Source organism: Schistocerca cancellata, chromosome 8, assembly GCF_023864275.1.
Source record: "Schistocerca cancellata isolate TAMUIC-IGC-003103 chromosome 8, iqSchCanc2.1, whole genome shotgun sequence".
Classification (NCBI taxonomy): domain Eukaryota; kingdom Metazoa; phylum Arthropoda; class Insecta; order Orthoptera; family Acrididae; genus Schistocerca; species Schistocerca cancellata.
This window is the reverse complement of record NC_064633.1, coordinates 397,032,320-397,055,950: the sequence shown is the minus strand read 5'-3', so window position 1 is coordinate 397,055,950 and position 23,631 is coordinate 397,032,320. Positions and strand designations below refer to the sequence as shown.

At 41.6% G+C, this 23,631-nt stretch overlaps 1 protein-coding gene across 1 annotated transcript in view; it reads right to left on the bottom strand.

The window, feature by feature from the left end:
• Nucleotides 1–4,068: 4,068 nt before the first annotated feature.
• Nucleotides 4,069–23,631, bottom strand: part of LOC126095592 (sialin-like) — a 62,087-nt gene continuing 42,524 nt past the window's right edge. Inside the window, exons 6-8 of the mRNA XM_049910365.1 lie at nt 13,945–14,103; nt 13,731–13,856; nt 4,069–4,176 (exon numbers count right to left, since the gene is read on the bottom strand). Coding sequence (XP_049766322.1) covers nt 4,069–4,176; nt 13,731–13,856; nt 13,945–14,103 — 393 coding nt within the window. The remainder of the gene's footprint in view (nt 4,177–13,730; nt 13,857–13,944; nt 14,104–23,631) is intronic.

The following is a 23,631-nucleotide window of genomic DNA, read 5'->3' as shown; positions in this document are numbered from 1 at the left end:
TTACAGCCGTTCATAGATTTTATGTTCCCAAGCAACAATGTCATGTCACTTGGCCACAGTTGTTCGTGACTGGTTTGAGGAACATTCTCGAGAATTTGAGCGAATGATTTGCCCACCAAGGTCGCCTGACATGAATCCCTAGAAGATTTATAGGGCGTAAACGAGAGGTTAGTTCATGCAAAGCACCCTGCAGCTGCAACAAAAAAAAATGGCTCTGAGCACTATGGGACTTAACATATAAGGCCATCAGTCCCCTAGAACTTAGAACTACTTAAACCTAACTAACCTAAGGACATCACACACATCCATGCCCGAGGCAGGATTCGAACCTGCGACTGTAGCGGTCGCGCGGTTCCAGACTGAAGCGCCTAGAACCGCTCGGCCACCATCGGCCGGCGCAGCGGCAACACTTTCGCAATTATGGATGACCGTAGGGGCAGCATGGCTCAGCATTTCTGCAAGGAAATTCCAACGAATTGCTGAGCCCATACCTCGTCAAGTTGATACAGTACGCCTGGCAGAAGGAGATCCGACACGATACTAGGAGGTATCCCATGACTTTTGTCATCCGAGTGTGCTTTGCTCCCTTTAACCGAGATCAGTGCCTTGAACTCTATTCCGAGTAACGGCTGTTGACTTCTGTCGTTAGAAGTTTGATGTATCGCTACGCCGGCATTGAGGCAGTAGAGACTTGGTGTGCTTTGTTATCTGTTATTCGGAGCTTTTGGCTCTGAGCACTATGGGACTTAACTTCTGAGGTCATCAGTCCCCTAGAACTTAGAACTACTTAATCCTAACTAACCTAAGGACATCGCACACATCCACGCCCGAGGCAGGATTCGAACCTGCGACCGTAGTGGTCGCGCGGTTCCAGACTGTAGCGCCTAGAACCGCTCGGCCACCCCGGCCGGAGGAGCTTATGGTTTCCTTCCTGGACATACCTCATGCACAAAAGTGATTTACGCAAAGTTTTTATGTGTATTACGTGTTCTGATTAGACTGCTATCAAGTCCTGCCTGTTTACTGGATGAATGTGTCCTTGATCATGTTGTGAGCTGCTTTGTGGCAATAGCGGCTTGTGGGTAAACTGGTTATTTATAGAACTTTCTTTAAAAAAGACGGAACTCCCTGTGGTAGTTTTAAGTACAGGTGCTTTTGATTGTGTAGTGTAGACTATCACGTTATGTGGGGTCTGAATGATAAATTCTTCTCGGTCTAGCTGTTAATGCATGGCATTAATACTAGTCAGTTTTTAGAGTGCTCTCTAAATGTTAATCCGCCTTCTCTTTGTTAGAGATGAATAAGGAAAGTGATTGCTAACGAAGGTAGTACACTGTATGTGTTGCAATTTATGTTTACTAATGTGGAGACCACATTGAAATTATTGGAGCATGTCTGACGTTTTTATAATGCTTTCTTCGCTTATAGCTTTTTGAAGATTTGAATGTTCGTATTTAATAAGATATATTAAGCTCCTTTTTTGTGCTAAAGGTCCATACTACTGGAGCGGTATCTTCAGTCTTTACTAGAATGCTCAGTTGCGGATGTTCCTCCAGCAGGACTATATGTATTACATGTTGATGTTGTTGTTAAATGATTTTGTGTCTGATAACTCTTTGGCAGGTCACTTTAACGACGTCTAACACAACAAAAAATTATTAAAACAACAGTGTCTTCAATTTGATGTAAATTGTGAGTTTCAAAATAAATCTGTTATGAAAGGTGCAACCTGCATTAATTTAGTCCAGGCCATGACGACATCACCCGTAGTAAGCTTTCCATACACTGATTTTGTATTTTGTTGTCTATCTCAAGGTTAGATGGGATTGGTGGGGCCCATACTTTGCAAATCAGCTTCTTTCGGGACAACTACTTCTATCAAAAATATTAGACACTTTACGAATGAAACACCCTATCTCTCCAAGGTTATCATCAAGCGTTTTTTGAATCAATACTGTAGATGAAAAATAGCGTGTACGTGATCTGCCAGATTGTCCACCCATGTTCAGTTGCTTAGCTACAATGGTAAAATTTCCATTTATGTTGCCTTGTTGCGTAAACATTCCTCATATGGTGACATTACCACCATTAACAACTGTATCTGTGGGTCATATAGTTACATCACGTCATGCTTTCGGTAGCCATCCTCACGCGCATCACGCACATCGATCCATGCGTTCTATTTCCTAGGTTTCGAGTGTATTTATGGACTCACTGTGGTCTGTTGGGACGAGGGTGAGGCAGGGTTGGGATGGGGATCACATATGGCGAGGACGCAAAGGGAGGGATGGGAGGGGCAGCCGCATATGTGTGATGTAAAGTGGACTGTGTCAGCAAGACAAATCGAAACTTGTTGGACGCATTCAGACTTGCATAATGTCTTATTTATCACATTACAGAGCTGTGGGCTGGACAAGTGTCAGGTAGCTGCCAGAGGGAGGGAAGAGATGGGGTGGGAGCAGTTGTGCACTAGCGGACTGCCAAGAACATTTAAAGAAAGAATGGTCTGTAATGTTAAAGAAAGAAATGAATGTTGGATATAAAAATTACTTATGTGTTGCCTAGGATATTGAAGTAAGTCCATGAAAACGACTATTGCCTTATGGATCTAGATAAAACGCAAGATTTTGTTGGAATTTTTAACTAAATAGGTCTGTATGACTATTTAACTTTAAGGCATGACTTATGTGTGCAAGAAGACTACCAGGGAAACAGCAATGTGATTGTGAAAAAATACAAAACTGATCAAAAAGTCAGTTTAATGTGGATTATTTTCAATTGCAGAATAAAGATATATAGAGCAAATTTGTATATCAAATCAAAAACCCAGGAGTGAACAATGGTATCAGAAACCATTTTATTGATTTTATAGATTGCTCATGATATACATGTATGAGAAACTTTTCTGTCTTCCTTGGTTAAAGACCAGATTGGAAGGTATGATTTATAACTGCAGAATGGATTGTGTGTTTGAATCTATGGTAGATTGTCTAGGGGTAGTCAATGCCAACAAACAGTATTTACAATGTGCTTCGCTGTACTCTGTGCCAACAGTTTCTATGCGGTGTAAAGCAATGGACAACTTAGGACACACTTGCTGCGTTGCGTTTAACAGTGTCCTGTAGTTTGTCTGCTGTGGCAATAAGAGTACATGAAACTGGAATGGTGCACAAGTAACCTTCCAGACAATCAACACCAGAAGAAGTTTATAAACTATGTTCTGGTTTCTAACAAACACTACTCTGCATGGTATCAAATGAATGAAAACTAATATGTGATACTACCTCAATTTTTTACGCTGATTCCAAACCTGTTTTCAGTTTTTACCTATCACGTACAGTGTCGCCGCAATTTGAATTCAAAGATACATTGCTGTATCAGTAGGTTATGCGTAGTAGGGAAATTTCTCAGTATGACCCTGTGTACGTTTTGGTTGTTGCACCTATTGATGCTAGTAGTTATTGTGTGGCCATGAAAATGTTGCTTGTCTCACAGGCTTGGATTACAAGTGCTATATTGTGATTATTCTGTATATTTAAGACAGTATTAATTAAATACTTCGCCTACTGTTGATAGTTACGACTATGTCAACATGCAAGTGTGCGAAGAATGTAAATATTTTCTATTACTTTTGGGAATTATACAGTGGCTAAACAGAATTTGCGTAAAAAGCTTACCTTGCTTATTTTAAAATGAAATTTGGTGACCGCAAAAGGGATGGGCGCCAAAGACAATTTACCGCTCTTGTATGGGAATGTTAATGTTGTGGACAAAACAAAAGAAAACATGCATGCCCTCTACGATTCCAGTGGTGTGGAAGGAAGCTAAAAATCACCTTAATGACTATTAATTCTGCTTAGTTAATGTTCAGGGGTGCAGTTCGTAAAATAAGAGACAAATTGTGTAGCTAATCATTGATTCGGTCATTAGGCCAGTTTGCACATGGAGAAGATGTCATTGATCCTCTTTCTCCAGCTGTTTTAGAGAACGTGGCAGAAGATAATGATGAAAGTGAAACTGACGCAATTACCGAAGACGATAGTGATGTCCACCAGCCTCAATTCGAAATTACTCCACAACTTTTGTATTAGAATGAACTTCACGCTCCGTACGAGATTTGAATTTGCCTAAGGATTTGCGGGAGTACTTGGCTCCCGGTTGAAAAGTAAGAATCTTCTGGAACCATGAACACATTACTCATGGTGCAGACATAAGGGAAAGAATTAGTTTGTTTATTCCCACAGAACGAATTAATGCACTTCTATTGCACTGAACATGATCCTACACAGTGAAACGTTTCTACACTCGTCAGTGAGGAGTTTCAAAGGCGTGTTACTGCATACTAGAGGCGTGTATGAGTTTCTTCTTGTGGCCCATCCAGTTCAAATGAAAGGGACGTATGAGAACAAGAAGATACTCTTAACAAGTATCCAGTATGAGGAACACACTTAGCTTACCAACGTTATCGGTATGCTATTAGGACAACAAGGTGGGTTTGCAAAAATGCCTTGTTTCTATGTGAATGGGAAAGTCGGGTAAGGCGAAGTCATTGGATTGGGAGAGTTTGGTCAGAGTGTATAAATTTTGTGCCTGTAATTAAAAGTATTCTGCACGGACAGCTTGTAAACAAAAAAAAGTCATGCTTAACAGCTCTACAAATAAAATTGAGCTTGATGGAGTAATTTGTAAAGGCTCTACCACAGGATGGACCCTGCATCAAGTACCTTTCCAAGAAATTTCCCTTCACCACACGAAACAAATTGAAAACTGGAATTTTTTTGTAGTCCTCAAATAAAGAAATGGTCGAAGGATGAAGATTCTGAGAAAACAATGAACAAAAGAGAAAAAGATGCATGACCGCCTTCCGATCAGTTACTGAGAACTTTCTAAGGAATAACAAAAATCCTAATTACAAGGCCATTGTAGAAAAAAGTTGCAAAGTATCAAGAAGATAGGTTGTTAAATGAGCGTGAAAGTCCACTCTGTACACTCACATATCGCCTACTTTGCGGAAATTTAGGACATTATATTGAAGAGCAGAGTGAACGTTTTCACCGAGACATTAAGAGGAGGTATCAGCGGCACTGGGCAGCAGCTATGTCGGCTAACTACTAATGGATGTTGAAGAGGGACAGTCATCATATACAAGGATTTGGAAGGAAGTCAAAGAAGAGAAAGTTTAAAAGTTTCTGGAACGCTGTTTCCTTCTTGTTTTTATAAAAAGTATCAAGAAACAAATTAGGAGAATTCTGAGGAGTACTTTTTAAATACATCTTATTTTTTAAATGTGTTTTGATTAAAAACTCATCTTCTGTGAAATGGTGTTAGAATATATTTGTGTGCTCAGAAGTGAAAAATCGTCAAAATATTGATTTTTATTTTGAGTAAAAACCTGACGTGATGGACAAAAACGGTAATTATTTCTAGAATCAGCATAAAAAACTGTTTCAAGAATACCCACTTTCAACAAATCATCTGACAAAAAGCTTTTAAAATGTAGACGTGTAATTTTCGAGTGTGCAGTCGGATCCCGTCGATATTCTGTCACGATATTTCGGACGAGAGACGTTCAGCCATCTTCAGGGTGAGTAGACAACTGCTGAAGAGCCCGCGTGCATTCAAGGTATTTATGCCGAATCTCGCACTTGCGAAGTTTTCTGGGTCTTCGGCGCATGCGCCAGGTGACGACGTGCGCGGGACAGCTGAGTTGTGTGTGCTGGCCATGGTGGAGGAAGAGAGAGATGATCCATCATTTTTTATCGACTGACCCCGTCGATTCCGCTATGACCGGATAATTTTAATTATATGAGTCCAATTTTTATCCAGCTGAAAGCTGTTGACATTTATAAGATTATCGGAAAGACGTATTTCTACCGATTCACTGATGACTGAATCCCAAAAACTGGAAACTGGAGGTAAAATATTTGTTCTTTCGTATTCTATTGAGTTTCCCACGGAGATACAGTGTTCTGCTACTGCTGATTTAACGTTTGCCGAATATGGCTGTATGTTTCCTGTTCTGTACAAGAGTCCTGGAATGTTCGTGTCGTCTGGCCTGTATACGCAGCACCACACACACAGGGAACTTTGTAAATACCAGCTTTTTCAGTTGTAAGTCTTGTTTAACGGATCCAGCCAGGAGCAAACTATTCACTGGTGGACGGAAGACAATCTTGACTTTATTTTTCCTAATCAGTCTGCTTGTTTAAAATGGCATATGGAAGGAACGCAGTTGATTTATAGTCGTCATCAGCGTCTTCCGTGCGTTGCTTCTTGTTATTACAACTGTGCATGGCCTTCCTTATTTGGCGTGAAGTATAGCCATTGTCTTTAAAAGTATTTTTCCAAGAGTTCTAATTCTGCGTGCAGGTTTTCATCGTCCGATATTAAGCGCGTCCAATGCAAAGGTACTAAGAACACTGGCGGTTTGTGTGGAGTGATGATAGTTAGACGCGTGGAGATACAGAACTGTTTGCATGGTTTTTCTGTAAACAGAATGTCCCAATGACCCATCATTCATACGGCGTGCTAGCACATCTAGAAAGGGTAAAATATCATCTTTCTCAATCTCCATCGCAAATCTGATGTTCTCGTGTAATGAGTTTAAGTGGCAAAGGAATTTCTCCAGTTCTTGCCTGTCATGAGGCCATACAACGAAAGTATCATCTACATAACGCCAGAAAACCGTGGGATTTAAAATAGCAGACTCAAGTGCTTACTCCTCAATATCCTCCATAGGATGATTACCCACAACGGGGAAAAAGGGCTCCCCAATGTTTAGTGCTATCATTGAGCATATGTCTACGTATTTTTATAAATAAGACCGACACGTTTTGGTCTATTTAAAGTAGTATTTTATTTCGGTACAAAGATCGAAGCACAGTGAAATTTTGGTGGAGTTCCAGCGTCTTTACGTATTTTTATAAATAATAGTTTAGACTTGGAAATAACATTGTGGCAACTAATTTGAAGGTCAATTGTGCCTTGCAACAAGTGGGTACCAAGTTGGCAAGTCATCGTCGGACACCAAGCAGGATACACAGAACAAGATGGCCTCCTCTGGGGTAGGCCTACATACTGAATGGCTTTTTCGTTTCTAAAGACTGTAATATGCTCAGTTGTAATTTCCCTACATATGTGTGATGGTTTAGGAACTCTCTGACTGATCTAATTGGAAGAATGTGATGTGGATCAGATGAATGAGTGGGGTGTTGTAGAGCGAGAGGGGTGGGGATGATGAAATGCATTTGCCTGTGCTGCTACATGTAGTTGACCTGATGGTTACACGTCATTTTGTATCCAGAACGCCTATTGCATTCCTACTATTGTTGTTACCATTCACTTGCTGTTGATTATGATGAGAACAATCCTTTTACTGACCTGTTCACAGTAACTCACTTTCTGTCCTAATAAAAAGGACGAGGGTGCCCTGAAACTTCGTCCACTCCTCCGCCTTCTTTGACGAGGCTGTTGTCAAAACAAGGGTGACTGCTTATACCAAAAGTCATCAGCCGTGACTGATGATGACTTTTTTTTTCAAGTTTTAATCGGTGACTAGATTCGATCCCTGGACTCAGGACATTTTGATTACTTGTTAAAGACTGTACCCCTAAACAACACTGCACTGGTGATAAAAGTGACAATATTTCACGAAAACGAAATACAATTGACTCTGAAGTTAAGTACAGTGTTACCACAACGGTGCTCTGAGAATGAGACAAGACGAGTTAGATAAAAAAGTATAAGACTGATTTTTGATCTACCAAAGTTTTTATTTTCAAAAAACAATAATATTGTCCCTTCAGAGTAGTTCCGTTCGGCAGCTATACAACACCGACGGAGTAGTTATTCCCAGTTTTGATAGCAGCGCTCAAAGGCTTCAGCTGAAACGGCCTTTAACATGTTAGTTCAAATGTTTGTGAATTCCTAAGGGACCAAACTGCTGAGGTCATCGGTCCGTAGACTTACATACTACCTAAGATAACTAATGCTACGGACAACACACACTCACACACACGCCCGGGGGAGGACTCGATTTCCCCGGCGAGAGGTGCCGCGCAATCCGTGACATGACGCCTTAAAAAAATGGTTCAAATGGCTCTGAGCACTATGGGACTCAACTGCTGTGGTCATAAGTCCCCTAGAACTTAGAACTACTTAAACCTAACTAACCTAAGGACATCACACACATCCATGCCCGAGGCAGGATTCGAACCTGCGACCGTAGCGGTCGTGCGGTTCCAGACTGTAACGCCTTTAACCGCTCGGCCACTCCGGCCGGCATGACGTCTTAGACCGAGCGGCCACTCCGCGCGGCTAACATGTCAGTCACGTTCCTTTAATGTTTTCTACAGTCCCAAAAATGGAGTCCTTTTAAGATGTTTTTCAATTTGGTGAAAAGAAGGAAGTCACAAGTGCCCAGATCAGGTGAGCAGACGGACTGTGGAATAACAGCTATGCTTTTCGAGTTCCAAAATTTCGTGAGTGAAGTGGCAGTGTGAAATGAGGCGTTGCCATGATGCAGCATCCACTTGTCTGCAATGTCTGGTCTCAGTCGGTCGCTCCTTTTCCTGAGCCTTACAAGAATATATTTGTAAAGAACCTGGTTGACAGATTGTTCTGGAGGTCTGATCCCACAAGAGCAAACACGTTCGACATCTTCGTCGGTTTCTGCAATTGAAGGTCTGCCTGAGCGAGTTCACATTCAACGTGTTCTGGGTCTTCCAAAAATGATTTGTTTCAGCGGAAAACTTGTGCTCTTGATAAGGAATGTTCCCCACAGGCCTGTTTCAACGTTTCATGGGTCACACTCGCGGCTTCACCAAGTTTAAACTCGATGGCATAACGTCGCTCTAAATTCCGTTATTCCATTTTCGTAACATGCGACAAGAACACAACTTCACTGATGGTGATCTCAAAAACCAGGTGATGGCTGTAGAGAGCTGAAATTCGAACTGAATCTGTAAGGGATGAACATACCGCTCTACACCAGCAGAGGAACGCAGCATTGCCAGATCGCTCGCAGTGTTGTGAGTTTCATTATTTTTCGCACACACCTCGTAGGAAACAGAGAATCTCGTTGAGCCATCATTGAGCGAATGAACTGTGGTGGCAGTTAAGGGGAGAGTGAAAGTCAGAGAAGACAAAATGCACGTTCATCCATCTGTCGTTCATTGATTGTGTCAGCAATTGCTAACCATGGATTCTCCGTCTGGAAGGTTTAGCGGGGACAGTTCTAGCGAAAAATGCGACTCGTGAACTACACTTCAGGATTCGATACAAAAACGCCAAACTGGCATAACTACATACTTTGATATGCAGATGATGAGCATTCCACCGCCATTGCACAAACATAGTAGGGATAACTCTATAAACAGTCTGCCTGCGAAGAAATATTACGCAGTGGGTTTCTCATTCAGAAATCATATTTGAATGTTGTTTGTTCGTGAGAATGTCGTGTTAAGCTTCGTGTAAGAAGGAAAAATATGTATAAGGACGTGTCTGAATTCGACAGCGATCGAGTCCCGGCCTATCGAGATTGTGGTTTATCGTTCAGCGATACTGCTGCACGCGTCGGTCAGGATACCACGACCGTCATGCGATATGCAATCGAGGGCTCAGTAGCGTGAAAGCCGCCACTCGACTGACGCCACAATGTTAGTTCGGCCGTCCAGAACCGAGGAGCCACGGTATGTGCCTTGAGTCAGGAGATGGGCTCCATGTGTGCAATTTCTAAGGAGAACAAACGTGATCACTACAGGCCGGATTATATGCGTTTGCATATTGCGTATGTATTTGCAATAATTGGCTGTTTTTCGCCACTTATTGCATATCTTAACCACTAGTGATGATGCATACTTTCGCTATGTGTTTACAACACTTTAAAAATGTAGACGGGCGGGATCTAGCGCGATTTCGTTTTGTTGCCTCTCAGAGTGACTGCGATCCTGTCCGAAAGGGTACTGGCTAGTGAACTGATTAGCGAACAGGAAGAGGAAGACGTAGATAATGCGCCTGCTCTGCAAACCCGCATAATCCCCTCCACTGTCATACCGCAGGCGTCGGCAATAATTAAATTACGCAAATTGTTTGTCAGACGTTCATTGTTTCACTTTAGTTTTCTTTTTATTTGTACCAAGTTTAACGCGTTTACGTGTAGCGTGTGGCCCACCACACCTCCCGAAAGAAAAGACCTGTCGTTTTGTGTATAGTTGATCTTTCTGGAACATTTACATACGACGGACATGTTTATATTGTCGAGTTTACGCCCAAAATATGATTCGTGCAAAAAAAAGTCCAAATTGATCAACATGTCAAGAAAATTCTTCGTATCTCAAGAAAGGCCTATGACAACAACTTTTTAAAGCGGTAACTAACAGTAGCAGGAATGTAACTTCCAAAGGTAACCGAAAAAAATCGCTTTAACATGGACCTATGTGAAGCATTCACTGCAAGTGATATTCCTCTTCACAAACCTACAAACCCTAGACTCTAAGGTTAACTGCGCAAATATTGCTTAAATCAAGATATACGAGATGAATCAACATTGCATAAAAATTACATACCGACAATTTATCTACGTGTTCTGGAAGAAATACGCAATAACTCAAGGGCAACATTATTTGGATTTCAGTTGACGAAACTACCGACACCTGTGGCCGTTACATTGCAAATTTACTTGTTGGTGCATTAAAAGAAGAGCCTTCTTCTTTCTGTTTAGTGGCCTGCAAGAAACTTCAAAAAACAAATGATTCTACAATCGTCAGATTTGTGAATGAGGGTATGAGAAAAATATTTTCAGGAAGATGAAAGGGTGTTGGTATCTCTCTCAGATGTTGCTCCCTACATGATCAAAGCAGGAAAAGCCATCCAAGTATTTCATCCCAGTTTGACTCATGTGACGTACTTTGCTGAAGGAGTACATCGCCTTGCGGAAGAAGTACGATCCACGTTTAGCAATGTAAACAAATTGATTTCTTCCACGAAAAAGGCGTTTCTTAAGGAGCCTGCTCGCATCAAGCCCTACAAAGGAAAACTACCAAGTGTGCCGTTACTTCCCGAACCAATGGTAAGTCGTTGGGATACGTGGGTCGAGGTTGTGTTGTTTTAAAATGCAACATTTCGAGGCCATCAGAGGCGTAGTTAAGGACTTCGATAGTGCAGAGGCTTTGGCAGTGTTCCAGCACAAGGAGCCATTTAATTATTCTAGTATTAAAAAAAAAAAAACGTTGCAGTGAGTGGCCGGAGTGGCTGAGCGTTTCTGTTTACAACAGTAGTAAAATGCAAAACAGTTTATAAACGATACTTTAGTCCGATAATATTAATTAAACGTTAATGTAGTTCAAAAACTTCATGATTGTATGTTGCTTTCGAAACAAAATATTACGGAGTTCTTGTGCGTGCCCTGTGTATGCGATATATCTCGAGGTTGGACCTGTGCATATCGATTGTTTAGAGGCGGCTTACTCGCATCGCATTCAGTTTTTACCGACGACAGTAGCAAAAAAGGAACAGTATTTGAAACACAATGTGCGTCTTATTTTTGCAATTTTTTAAAAACTAATATCAAGATGGATCCTGCCCAAACTCTGCCACAAAGTATACATATAATGAGATCAGCATTCTAAATGTCCTGATTTTTCCCGTGGCCGACGCTCTTCCTCGCAATCGATATGGACAAGTCCAACTTCAAGAAATATCGCATGCAGTAACTACTTTGTTTTTATTATTTGATCTAGCATCACTTTCCATGCATATTTTAAGCATTTTTCATGTATTTTTTCATGCATATTTTGAGATTCTTATGTTGCATCTAATCCGGTCTGTAGTGTTCAGTTTGCAGTCGTCACCGTTATCCGACCCTGCACCTGATGTGGTATAGTGTCACAACACACAACACAACACGATCACTTCCGATTCACATAGTTGGTAATCTAAATAGCAGATGTTTCATTTATATCTTATCGTCGAGGCTACCGTATCGTTATTTCCAACAAGATAACGCAAGACCGCATGTTTCCCGGGCCATCCTGATCTATCTCGGTACAGAGGGATTTGGACTGTCGTCCTGGCTAGCTTCTTCGCCAGATCTCTAATTCACTGAAAGCATCTTGTCATGGGTTGGCCATAGACTGGTACTCCTCCACCAGCCGTCAATCCCAACGACTGAAGCAGCATGGAATTACGTATCTCTACCCAGTCTGACCTGTTGCCTTTTCGGATTGGCTCCGTGGCGTGTTATTTTGAAAGGCGCTACTGTCCAGTTATACGGAGTGTTTCACAATTGTTGTTACAGGTTTCAAAGGCTTGCAGAAGAGAATTAGTAGATAGAATTTTGATAGGGAACACATGTCCGAATGTGCACCCTTTTGGATGCAAAATAAGTTTAAAAGTCAGATCACTTTCAAATATCCCGCTCCAGGGTATGCACGCGGCGAATATAATGAGCTGTGATCTTTTTCTTTTCTTTTCTTTCTTTTTTTTTCGCCGAGCCGGGACTCGAACTCGGATTTCCCGCTTTACGCGAGCTGTCGGCTTAACAGCTTTTTAAGATATTTGTTTACCATTTAACAGTTTCACATAACAGAAAACAAACTCAAAGAAATTGTCCATCGAGTTATCTCTTAGACGATTTTTTGTAGAATTCGCTTCATATTTCCTCTCTTCTTTTTCTTCATTTTTGTTCTTGTTTTGTTCTTCCATGAGCTTTCATGTCAAAATACTATCATAAGCTTTACATACTGGAATCATGAGAAAATCCACGTACGTAAGCCTCTATTTAGGGTGACGAGTTACTTTCACGTGGTCATCCATTAAGTACGCCGGGTACTTTAAGTTGTCCGTTAATATAAGTCCAAAAATTATATGAAGTGAGTGTGCCACTATCTACGTTGTTGCGTATCGCTTTGCTTCGGGAAACGTTTTCCACACTGGTATCATGGCGTTAGAAACCTGCTTATTATGTATGTCCGTTCAACTTATCAGTCGAATCATGTCCCTTGCTGTGTGCCATATTTCGAAAAATTTCGGGCGCTCAAAACGATGTTCGAATGTGTCCTCCGAATTACAATTTCCACACGCGGCTGACGGTTTTAACTGGATGGAGCAAAACTAGGAGGGGTCGCTATTGTCCGGTTTATCACTTTGTATCCAGTCGATCTGGCACCTTCTGCTATCATTGTCATCGCTAAATTTTCCCACACAATTTTGCAGTTGTGCTGCGGTAGTCGCAGCTCCCATTGGTTAGGAATTGGTATACCTTTGAGAGATATGGCCACGTTACGAACTTTTCCTTATCTGTGAGCTCTACGGGAACCCACGACAACGGCAGTAGTTGGAGTATTCGTCGTCGGGTTCTCTTCTGCGTAACGAAGGACACCATCTTCAAAGTCGAGAGTGCAGCGCGTTCGTCGAACACCACAATCAGCCCTGCTAGTTGCCGACGTAAATGGTTTTCGCAGCCGTTGTTGTAATCGGACAAAAATGGTACGAGATGTCATAATTACAATAGGGCTGACAGCGGCGCCCTTTTCTAATTTTGTTTGCGTACCGTGAAGCGAAAGATTTGAAAGTCTTCTGACCTTCAAACTTACTTTGCATCCAAAAAGATATACTTTCGAACATGGGTTCCCTATCAAAACTCTATCTGATAAGTACCCTCTACTATTCACAGAAATCTGTAACATGACTTACGAAACATCTCGTATAACTAGGGAATTATACTTACATACTGCGTCCCATGCTCTGAAGATGGTCATAATGTGCACTCCTCTCCGTGTTAATCTCTCTGTCAGAAAGCTGTAGATACTGCAGCTCATCCAACCAAATAGATAAGGCAGGGCTGAGATGAGGCCAGCCTGAAACATGGGTGAACCAGTGTTAAATAAGCGTTGTCACAAAAATCGATAATGCGCTCACTTCCGCCCAAGGTGTGGAGATACTCACCTCGTCGATGTCATAGTGTAGTATATTTTCCATGTAGGTTGGCAATTCAGACAGCAGGGTGTAATTGACCCACCCTCCTCCAATTCCAATTAGACAGTGCGTCCACATAGCAGGGCACGTCAGAATGGCGGGCCACGGGTTACGAATGATTTCATCCTGCTGAATTAAGAATACGTATAATTTTATCTCTAAAGAGTACAGTATTCATTGGCTATACTACAAACTCCTAAAGCTTTGTTTGTAGAAAGAAGCTTCAATTGTTTAGCTACTCAGGCAGTTTTAACCTTTTAATCGAATAAAATATAACATTTAAAGAGTAAACTACTTGTAAAGGATATTCAATAGCGCTATTACAACAACATCGTATTTACTTCCGTTGTTGGCTTAGCTGAACGTTCCTCTTTGTAGAAGTGGTGGGTGGAAATATCTCAGGTTCTATTTTCATCTCATTGCTGAAATTTCGGTTTCTTGCACTAGTCACGAGTTTTATGTTTCGTTTGCTGCCAATTTACATATTGAATGCCCGTTAACACCGTAAGTTGTCGAACTTAAATGTGCGAAGTTCTCTTCTTCGTCCTTAGAAAGTTTGATTAATGGAAGTGATACACATGACTCACAAAAGAGTTGGACGCCTGTTCTTGAGTTTGTTTAGCTAGCAAGGAAACGCCACAGAAACGCTCTGCAAACTCAAGTGGCTGCACTCCAGAATGCAGCAGTGTATCGCAGAGACCTTTGCTGTCAATATGTGAGCGCTAACACTCCAAGACGAGTCAACATGTCCTCGTATTTATTTACTGCGAAGTAAGCGCGAAAATAAAATTAAACACATCTGGACGAAGATAGTACAGTTCCGACAATCTTCCCTCCCCGTGTGCAATCTGCGAATGTAACAGCAGATGGGAAAGGGACGTGGGAATGACACAGGGTCAACATATACCCTCCGCCACACGCCGTGTAATGGCATGTGGTGCACATATATACATGTACATCTACTGCACATTTTTATTGTGGTTGGGGGAAGGCTGTCTTTATGGCTCTTTGATGACTGCTGAACGTTTCTAAAGTGCTGTGATACTACACAAATAAACCCATCACAAAACTGTCTTTTTCTTCTTTGAATCTGACCACTCTTTAGAGTGAAACCGATTTGATAAGTGCCGCCGAAAGATAAACGTTACTTCGGCTTTCAATGGACGAGGCTCCTTCAATACGACCTAAGGTTTCTTTTAATAAACTTCTGCCTGTGGTTTACCTTCCCCAGTGCGCTGTGATCCTTCCACATCACCTAGTACAGTCATTGCAAGAAACTGATTTGTGCAGTGAAGGTACTTTATTACGCATAAATATGACCTATTGCACCATGTCTCGAAACTTCAGACACGCACTGACACAAATCACAGAACCAAGAAGAAGTAGTGCAACAAAACGGGATATGGTAGGTGTGTTTCTATTTCTGAAAAATGAGATCTGTTCAAATTTCGAGCCAATCGCATCGCTGGTAGCGTCACTAGAGGATGTTAACCAGGTTTTCTGCAAATACACGTAGTGACGAACGTGAGCTTTAGTTACCTTTGAGACCGGACGTAACGATCTGATGTTAGTCAAGAATGCTTTTAAGGTTTCACTGAGTTAGAAGGAGGTCCTATAATAAAGCTGCGAGAAGCTGGATGTTCCTTCTGCGGTACTACCGAAAGACTTTCCAGGAATGTAGCCACTGTACACGATTTCTGGTGGCGGTGGTCACGGGAATGTACGGTCGTAAGAAGACAGGGCTCTGGATGACCACGTGCCGCTACCCAGTGGGAAGACCATCATGTTCGGCGTATGGTTCTGCCGAATGTACTACATCTGCAGCAGTTGGCACCACAGCGACGCAACGAACTGTTACAAATCAGTTACTTCATGGACATCTCCGAGTAAGGTGCCCTGCAGTGTGCATTCCAGTGACCCCAAACGACTCCATTTGCGACTTAAACGGTGCCAAGCAAAAGCTCATTGGAGAGCGGGGAGGTCATCAGTTGTAATCCAACATCCTCTACAGAGTGTCGACATATTGCCTTGGTCTGCTCGATCACCAGATATGTCTCCAACCGAGCTCATATGGGACATCATCGGACGACTACTGCAGCGTCATTCACAAACATCATTAAGCGTCCCTGTATGGACGACCAAGTGCAACAGGCATGGGACTCCATCTCACAGATTGGCATTTGGCTCCCGTATACCACAATGCATGCACTTTTTCATACTTACATTCAACATACTGGCGGTTACACCGGTTATTGATGTACCAAAATGTCACATTTGCATTGGCTTATCTTGCGATTACATTAACCTGCTAGCTTGCAATGTTGATAGCTGAAACATGTTCCCTAGACAAACGTATTCCCGAAATTTCACTAGTGTACATTACTTTTTGGTGTTGCGATTTTTTTCCCGTCAGTGTATTTTACGGTGGCTCGTGAGTAATTTCAAAGATCTGAGGACCACATGTAACAAGCGCTGTAGTGTTGGAACCATCTTTCGAGTTGAGGTTAGCTTTGCCCTTTACCTTATTTAGCCTTATATTTGTGTACTTTGACAGGCAACTGTCGATCAAAAAAATGGTTCAAATGGCTCTGAGCACTATGGGACTTAACTTCTGAGGTCATCAGTCCCCTAGTACTTAGAACTACTTAAACCTAACTAACCTAAAGACATCACGCACATCCATGCCCGAGGCAGGATTCGAACCTGCGACCGTAGCGGCCGCGCGGTTCCAGACTGTAGCGCCTAGCCCCGCTCGGCCATGGCGGCTGGCAACTGTCGATCCCTACACCAAGCGCTGATGCTGTGCAGAAAACGTACGTCAGGAAAGACGGTTCACTGAAATATTAGGTTTGTAGGTAAAATTGCGCTTGACGCAAATGTGGACCATGGTAAAATTGGAAAGCAATAATTTCAAGTGAAATGTGATGTGATATAAATAGAAACATAGTAGATAGGTAAAGTAGAAAGTGAAGATGTGCCAGAAAGAATGTCAGAGACAACACGTCTATTAGTGTCTTAATACAAGCAAGTACAGACTGATGGTATATTTATGTCGGATGCGAATTAGCACTAGGGGTAACAAACGTATGGTAATACGGTTTGATGAACCAGTGTTTTCCGCCACGTGCTGTCGCTTATCGGGTCTTCAGCTTCATCCGAGCAGACATCAAGATTTATCTACTCTCTTTTAAATGCCTGACAACAGGTTTCCACGCGTTGTCTTGCTTTCTTTTTCATTGAGGTGACACTCACCGCAGAGGCCAGCTTGCGTGCCACATTTATGTGTGCGTATGATGTATCCAGAAAGCTGCTTTCGGTATTCGGAGGGATGTTTTAGACCGTCACCTCCTTGCACAGAAAGTAACCCAGTTCTAACGGCTAAAACCGCCAGGAAGCACGCTAAAAATATAATGTTGGACCTTTCTGAACAGCTATCAATACCATTCTCCCGCAAAACTACGTGTGCGTCCGGAATAACTGTCTGGATGTCACTGAACTAGCTTTACTGCGTTTTAACCGTACAAACAGCACGAGTGAGACTGTTGCTGCGAACTAACGGCAAATATGCGTAAGCTTCTGCACGAAATGGTACGTTGAATTTACTCATTGCGTAATAAAATATTTAACTGGAGCGTAGGGCAGGTCTTTTGCGTGCATGTTCTCACAAAAAAAAAGTACTATGGGTAATTGACGGAAATACATACCTACACACCAGAGATGAATAGAGACTGCATCTGGCGTAGGAGGAGAAAAATCACATGGGTTGATAGTTTCAACATACATGTTGTATCCAGCAAATGAAGGAACTGCAAGTTAAAGGGAATATACGTCTTCACCCTCAGAATAAATCGCGAGCAAGTTTGCAACGGAATGTTGATAACTGAACATCGAATAGTACGTAGGAGGATAACAACATCTGCCATTATATTTCTTATACGAAACTAATGAACCGTTATAGCTACATTGGTTGGAAATTTATCTGCAAGATTATTTTAGATTATATGACGCGCAAAAAAGGCAACACCTAGGTCACTTAAAGGAAAAGGCAAATCCAAAGTTATTCTTTAAAAGATACTGTAAGAACATCGTTTGAGAGAGCTAGAGACAGTGCATTAGTGGTCCACAATTGGCACATACGGGCGACGGCTTTCCACTATTTTAAAGTTTCTTTGCTTCTCGTCAGTTCAAAGAAAATAAATATTTTATCAACGGATATTACTGTGAGCATCAAGAAGATCATATTATTGTGTAGACAGCAGAAGTATTTGGCGGATACACTGCACAAGAAAGTATCACGTATTCTTAACACTGTGGCTCTAAGCAATGTGGGACTTAACATCTTAGGTCATCAGTCCCCTAGACTTAGAACTACTTAATCCTAACTAACCTGAGGACATCACATACATCCATGCCCGAGGCAGGATTCGAACCTGTGACCGTAGTAGCAGCGCGGTTCCGGACTGAAGCGCCTAGAACCGTCGGTCACCACGCTCGGCTCTTAACACTGTAATTATCTCCCACAGCCACAGCACCTCATACCCACATTTCCCCCTTCTTCTGACATCTCTGTGATGGGGGTCAGCACTGAGACACCCAGCTTTGATATCACGTGGGTTCCTTATGGGTGGCTGAGGAAAGCAGTTCAGACATACCGCCGTTCAGAAACTACACGAAAAGCCCTTAGAACATAACGGGCGTCAATGGAAGCACTCATTCGTTTGAGGCTTTGATTCCCATACGTTAAGCTGTCGAAAACGACAATTTCCAGTGTAATGAACAACAGTACAACGTTCTTGATGACGTTTGACACTGCTGACACCCTTCGGACGGTTCAATTTTTCTCTAAGGACACTGTGGGGCAGGAACCCTATTGAACGTGACTTGACCGCTTTGGAATGTAGTGCGACCACAATTTTTGCACTGGTATGCAGGCTGCAGTACTAGGGGCTATTCTAAACCGTTCAACGAAATCTGAACGTGATGCAAATCAGAAAAGGGTGTTTATGCTTTTTCAGACCTCTTGATTCGCGCACTCCTGTGGCGTGGTCATGGATTGGTGCAACATTGAACATGTGTGCGAATAAAACTGCCAAGGGCCTCTCAAAGACTCCACCGCCCTCCCAGTTTGACAACACCCTTAGTGCCACCCACACGTCTTTGTTGAGCACATTAAAAGTGTACCTGTCAGAGACTTTGCCACCCAATCAGCTGAGTGGTGCCTTGCAACTGCTCTAGCGTCTGAGACCACGCAACCCCAACTAAAACACCACTGAGCTAGATAGGTGACAAAATCTCTGACGAGTACATTTTTAATGCGCTCAACAAAGGAGTGTGGATGGTACTGAGGGTGTTGTCAATGTGGCAGGTATTAGAGGAACCCTTCGCTGCTTTATTCATGCTAATGCCAGCGCTGTATCGAACCATAATCAGGGCACAGGAAGACGTGAAACAGTAAAGCTAAAAAAGCATAAACAACCTTTGCTGCTTTACGTCACGTTCCAATTTCGTCGAATGGTTTTGAATGGCCCCCAGTGGTTCCGAACCTGTATACCAGAGCAAAATTGCGGTAGAACTACAGTCTAAAGGGATTAGATAATGTTCATTGGGGTTGAAGATCCATTATTTTCTTGGAGCAGAGTTCAGTCGACCGGGGATGTCAGCATTCTAGAACGAACGTTGTTAAGACGTCGTTCTGTTGCCCATCGCTCTACAATCTATCGATTTCGATCGTGATATGTGTGGGAATCAACGTCACAAGAGGAGGCGTGGTTTCATTAACGTCTTTTGAAGTGATTTCAGGCGTTCCCCAAAGTAGTGTTATAGGACCTTTGCTATTCCTTATCTATACAAACGATTTGGGTGACAATCTGAGCAGCCGTCTTCGGTCGTTTATCGACTAATAAAGTCATCAAAAGATCAAAACAAACTGCAAAACGATTTAGAAGACATATTTTATTGGCAGGACACTTAGAAAATGTAACAGACCAACTAAGGAGACTACCTACGCTACGATTGTCCGTCCTCTTTTTGAATACTGCAGCGCGGTATGGGATCCTTACCAGATAGGACTGACGGAATACATCCAAAAAGTTCAGAGAAAGGCAACACGTTTCGTATTATCGCGAAATATGGGAGAGATTGTCACAGAAATGATACAGGATTTGGCAAGAAGTCATTAAAAGAAAGGCGTTTTTCGTTGCGACAGAATCTTCTCACGAAATTCCAATCACCAACTTTCTCCTCCGAATGCGAAAATATTTTATTGACACCGACATACATAGGGAGGAACGATCACCACGATAAAATAAGGGAAATCAGAGCTCGTACGGAAAGATATAGGTGTTCATTCTTTCCGCGCGCTATACGAGATTGGGATAATAGAGAATTGTGAAGGTGGTTCGATGAACCCTCTGCCAGGCACTTACATGTGGTTTGCAGAGTATCCATGTAGATGTAGATCCCACCTCCTTAGGCTTTTCATGTCTATTGTGAGCGGCGGTTTGTCTAATATGTTTTCCTCGGCCTTCCACGAGAAAACAGCGTTATTTTAACGTTAGGTGTCGCCATTCTAACCTCCATCGCGGAGACGTCAAAAGGAGGGGGGCCGGTGATATGTGGATACGAGGGGAAGTCCGGCTTGCACGATGGCATTAGGCAGAATTGTAGTGAAATTTGGTGCCAATGCCACATTATTAACCCACCTTACACATCTAATAAACGTCTAAGCAGTAATATTTTTCCTTTTTTTGGATGTATCCACATCTAGCTGTTCGTAGCATCGCCAAGACCAAGGGTGACGTCGCAGAGCGCCACGCTGTTGCACCATTACAGAGGAAGGGGAGGTTGTAGGCATATCTGAGCCAAATTTCAACTTATGCATCGCGGTGGGAGACCATTACGGTGCTTCGAAAAAGTGTATTCTTTTAATTTTTTTGTTTTATCTTATTTTAATTCTTTATTTCTACTTATTTATTTTTTGCACAGTATATTAACATGTGCACTAATATAGAAACGTAAGTAAGATAAGCGTACTGAATAGCGAACAAGGTTAGCATTTTATATATTATCGCGTTCTTTTCTCCCTACTTCTCTTTTTTTCCTTTTTTGTTTTCCCTATCATCAGACTATGTAATTAATATGTAAATTACAGAATACCGTAGTTGTGACATGATGAGGAAAATAAAATTAATGCATGATGATGAATATATATTATTATGGACAAAAATAACAATAACACATACTCATCTTCCTGCATTAATATTGTTCTCCTTGTCATGTAACAACTATGGTATTCTGTAACTACACGAATAAATATTACACTCTATTTGTTTACCTAGTATAACTTTTAACCCATATTACATTTATATTGTCGATATAAAAACACTCGTGCAGCTAGCAAAATTTACTTAAAACCAATATCTGTACTAGTAATATTTGTACTGTAATACAATCATCTCATGTCAAAGACATGTAGTAAAGTGTAATATCTATCATATCCATTTTCTTTGTAAAAACATCCAGTTTTGACCTTCTGTGAATCAGTGTAAAACCAACTGCAGCTAAATACTGTGTCTATTTGTGTACATAGCTTGATGATGTACATTATAGGACCAGGTTTGATATGGATACCAAGGCAGTGCACTTTAAGCACCTAAAACGTAAGAAACTTTCGGTTTCATACACGTTTCGTCACCGATTTCATTTCATTTCCGCCAGCAGCATCAGCACAGCCAGCATCTAGCTAGCACTTGGTCCACTGCATAATGTTCTTCTAACACCTCCATCTGATAACGCCTCCTGTGGCTCGAAAACATGTTTATGGTTGAATAAATAGTACCAAAAAATAAAAAAGCGACTGGTTGCGTATTTATTACCATATAAATCGCCAAAGAAGCTTTTGAAATGTGCTACTAAAGAGAAATCCTAAGAATTAAATGAGTAGTTAGAATGACTGATGAAGAGAAATTGAGACAGACTAGGAAAAAGTTTGCTAAAAAAAGTAGTCGGTTGATAGGAAACATCTTGAAGCATCTGGGAATCATCAATTTCGTAATGAAACGAAATGTGGAGCGCAATAAGTATGGAAAGAGACCAAAGTTAGAAAATAATCAGCAGGTTCAAATAACGGTGGGCTACTGTAGCCATAAAGAGGCGAAGAGGCTTGCACAGAATAGACTAATGTTGAGAGCTGCATCGAAACCGCCTTACGAATGAAGACATCAACACCAGCGACTATTGCAGCTAAGCTCTGCATCGTGTTTACAGATGACAGGTTACAGCTTGCTTCAAACACCGCTACAGCTGGGGGGAGCACAACATAACTTTCAGTAATCAGCAGACTTACTGATTGTAAATATCACATGATGAGTTATGCTAGGTGACGCTTTATTCATAAGATCATGGAGGACGCAGAGTTTAACCTGATTATCAAGGATTACATGCAAGGCCAATGGTTTTTTACGTTTACTTATTTGACTTTGCAGTTCCAGAGTTCTTAGGCAGCTGAGAGTACAATATTGTTAAAACATAAATCTGCTAATGGTGGCCCATCCTGGGCAATGAAACTGCAACAAAGTAGACGACATCCTCAATTTATATGAATAATCGCTACCTGTACCAGTTCAGCTACTCAGAAATCAACTACACCATTGAAGTGCAAAATTCAAGCATTAACTTCTAGTGTAAAAGAAAACTGATCACATGTATTGTTGATTTAAAATACTTAATACGGTATTACGGAAGAGTCATGAAGATTAGATAAGTAAGTCGAATAAGCAGTAGAGGAACTGAATGGAACTGCGGGGATTAAAGTGTTATGGCACAACTGAACAAAAAGAAGGTACCCGTTGATTGGACAGATCCTGACTCATCAAAGCGAAGTCTATTTGGTTATGAAAGGAAGCGTGTAAAGGGATGGGGAAGGGTCTGAGGAAAAGTAGTATACTCCAGGGCTTGACTACCTCAAGCAGATTCAAGTGGATGCAGTTTGGAGTAATTATGTAGAGATGAAGAGGCTTGTACAGGTTACTGGCATGGCAAGCTGAATTAAACCAGTTTTCAGACTGATGAACACAATTTCAACATTATTCTGAAATAAATAATTAAGTAATTTGCAAGAAAATTAATATCTACCGAATAAAAATCTATACAATGACAAGTGGGATGTCAATGCATGAGGCTTTTCCGCTGCAGAATTATCAGAGCTGCACACAATTAGCCATTATATGGGGTAAATCGCTAACGAACTATGGTTTATAATTCACAAATAAATAATAGTACACACACTAACGTTAATGTAAGCAGTGTTATTAGTAAATAGTAATAATAACACAAGTCTAATTTCATAAACTTTTTGTACATTCTAAGACAAAAAAATGGATGCACAACGAAGGAGTTATCCGAATGGGATGGAAACCAGTAGATGTGATGTGCATTTAGCGACAAACAAAGGCTACAATTTCAGAAAAACTGGATGATTTAATCAAGAGAAAGAGCTTCACAAACTGAGTAAGTCAATAACTCGTTGGGCCACCTCTGGCCCTTATGCAAGCAGTTATTCGGCTTGGCTTTAATTGATAGAGTTGTTGGAAGACCACCTGAAGGATATCGTGATAATTCTGTCCAATAGGTGTGTTAGATCATCAAAACCCGGAAATG